The 2228-nt window shown below is 61.8% G+C and overlaps 1 protein-coding gene across 1 annotated transcript; it reads left to right on the top strand.

Annotated features, from left to right (window-relative positions):
• Positions 1-14: 14 nt before the first annotated feature.
• Positions 15-2224, top strand: LOC101655425 (histone H1.8-like; the record flags this gene model as incomplete). The annotated part of the gene is made up of 2 exons (XM_004717989.2): positions 15-260; positions 1910-2224. Coding segments are annotated over 2 exons (561 nt in total), but the record flags the coding sequence as incomplete, so codon positions are not given.
• Between the last annotated feature and the right edge of the window lie 4 nt (positions 2225-2228).

Genomic DNA, 2228 nt, shown 5'->3' with positions numbered 1-2228 from the left:
CAGGTCCAAGCCTGGGTGTGCTAGCGCAGCGCCGCAAACCCACTGTGCTGCGTATGGTGCTGGAGGCGCTGCAGGAGGGTGAGCAGCGGCAGGGCACCTCGGTGGTGGCCATCAAGCAGTTCATCCTGCAGAAGTACCCAACGGTCAACGTCATCCGCCTCAAGAACCTGCTGAAGGAGGCCCTGGCCAAGGGTATCAACCGTGGCCTCCTCATCCGGCCCGTCAACTCCAAGGCCAGGGGGGCCACTGGCAGGTTCAAAGTACGCCCACTGGGTAGGAGGGGCTGGGGGGGGGGACGGGGAATGTGCTTCAGTTCCTGTGCCGGGCATCTGTCTCCTCTGGCTCCCTCTCTTCTCAGCCTGTCCTTGCTGTGGGTCTTGGCTGAGATGCCCTCCCTGCAAGACCCAGCTGCCTCTGGCTTCCTCCCTGGGGAGGAGGGAAGCCAGGCCCTGGCTCTCGGTCTCAGCACCAGGGTTTGCACCCTGCTCCCTCTGGCTCTGAGCCCAGGGCAGCGCTGACCCCTTCTGAGGCCCCACTTCTTCCCCTTTCAAAGGAGAGGGTCCTGGCTGGCTAACTCACAACCAGAGTTGAGGGCAGATTGGGGACGAACCAAGCCCCTGCACTGTCAGCAGCCAGCAGGGAAGTCTAGGGACCCAGGCATGGAGGCCCTTGTGATCAGCACACCTCAGCTTCTTGCCTGAGGTCTGGGGCAGAGCAGGGGGTCTGATAGTTACCATGGAACATGGTGGAACATTCTGAACCTACCACGTGCCAGCCCCTGCGGTAACCATGTGACTCGTGACAGGAAGTCCCGCCCTCACAGAACTCTGAGGCCAGGTAGGCCGGTAGGCAGGGCAAAGGGACTGTCGTGGGCTGCGATCCGATCGCAGTGGGGGCCCAGGAAGCGGGCGCTCACACACCGCATGGGAGGTGGGGGGCCCAGGGGCTGGAAGGGCCATCCCTGTGACTGAAGCCTCGCTCTGTCTCTCAGGAGCAGCGTAACTTCGGCAAGCCGCTCGCCCTCTCAAAGCCTCAGCTCCCTTTCTGTAAAACAGTCACTGTGTGGCTCCTTCTGCCAGAGCCGGACCAGGGGGAGGAGGGTGATGTGGGAGGTGGCAGAGAGGGACCTCGGGGAACATGGGGCGGGGTGAGGCTTGAGTCTGTTAGCCAGGGAGGAAGGGGCTCTGGGGGAGGGGAGGCCGCTGGGGCTGGGGCTGTGTGCGCCTGCAGCTGGCAATGAAGGGTGGTTTCTGATCTTGGCGAGCGATGGCAGCGCTGCCACTAGAGCTGGGCTCTGAAGGGGCAAGGTCTGCCTGTGGGGTAGGGGCCCTCTTTTCCCTGAAGATCACCCTCCCCGTGGAAGAGGATTGCTTCCCTGGAGGAGGTGGGAACGCTGGGGGCCTAGGGCAAGGAAGACAGGCTGGGCTGTGGCATGGCGAGGGGCCCGGGCCTCAGTGGAGAGACCAGGGTCCAGGGGGGGCTTCACAGACCCATCGCATCATCTTGAAGAGTAGCCGTGGCGACAGGACAGGATCCAGGGTTCACTGTCCACAAGATGAGCTCCCCAAAGCTGGCCTCTGACATTTCAGGACGCAGGAGTGAGCGGACTAAGTCCTGACTTTCACTAAACTTGAAGGAGCTGCCTAAGCCCCCCAGGGTGGAGGGAGGGCCACCCGGCTGGGATGTTAGCTGCTGGGGACCCCAGGAACAACGTCACTCCTGAGCCTTAGGCCCCCACGAGAGAGACCCACTCAGCCGGCTGTGTATCTCCTCCTCATGCCCCGAGCCCCCACCTTTGTGCCCCCTCCCCGCACTGGGCCCCACTTCCCGGAAGTTTCACCCAGGGTACTGAGGTGGGAGATGCCCAAGACGTCTGCTTTTGACCATGCCCCATTCTCTTCCCCTCCAGTTAGTTGCCAAGAAAAAACGGATAGTCCATCCCAAAAAGACATCCACGGCTATGGCCACCAAGGAGAAGAGCCTCAAGGACCCCAGGAAGACAAAGAAGGACCCCCCCGGTTCAAATGAGGCAAAAACAGGATCCATGAAACCCGCTCAGGTGAAGCAGGCCATCCCCAAGCCAGGCACAGCCAAGGAGAAGGCACCTAGGAAAGATGCCAAGGCCGTGGCTACGGTGGCAAAGCCGGGTAAAGCCAAGAAAGGATCCCCCAAACCAGAAAAGGCTAAAAAGGCCCCTTCCGGTGCTGCCAGGCTCAGCAGGAAGTCAA

This window comes from Echinops telfairi, unplaced genomic scaffold (genome assembly GCF_000313985.2).
Source record: "Echinops telfairi isolate 266 unplaced genomic scaffold, ASM31398v2 ScPeMD7_3448;HRSCAF=4108, whole genome shotgun sequence".
Taxonomy (NCBI): domain Eukaryota; kingdom Metazoa; phylum Chordata; class Mammalia; order Afrosoricida; family Tenrecidae; genus Echinops; species Echinops telfairi.
The sequence above is the reverse complement of the archived record's forward strand: the minus strand, read 5'-3'. Positions and strand labels throughout refer to the sequence as shown.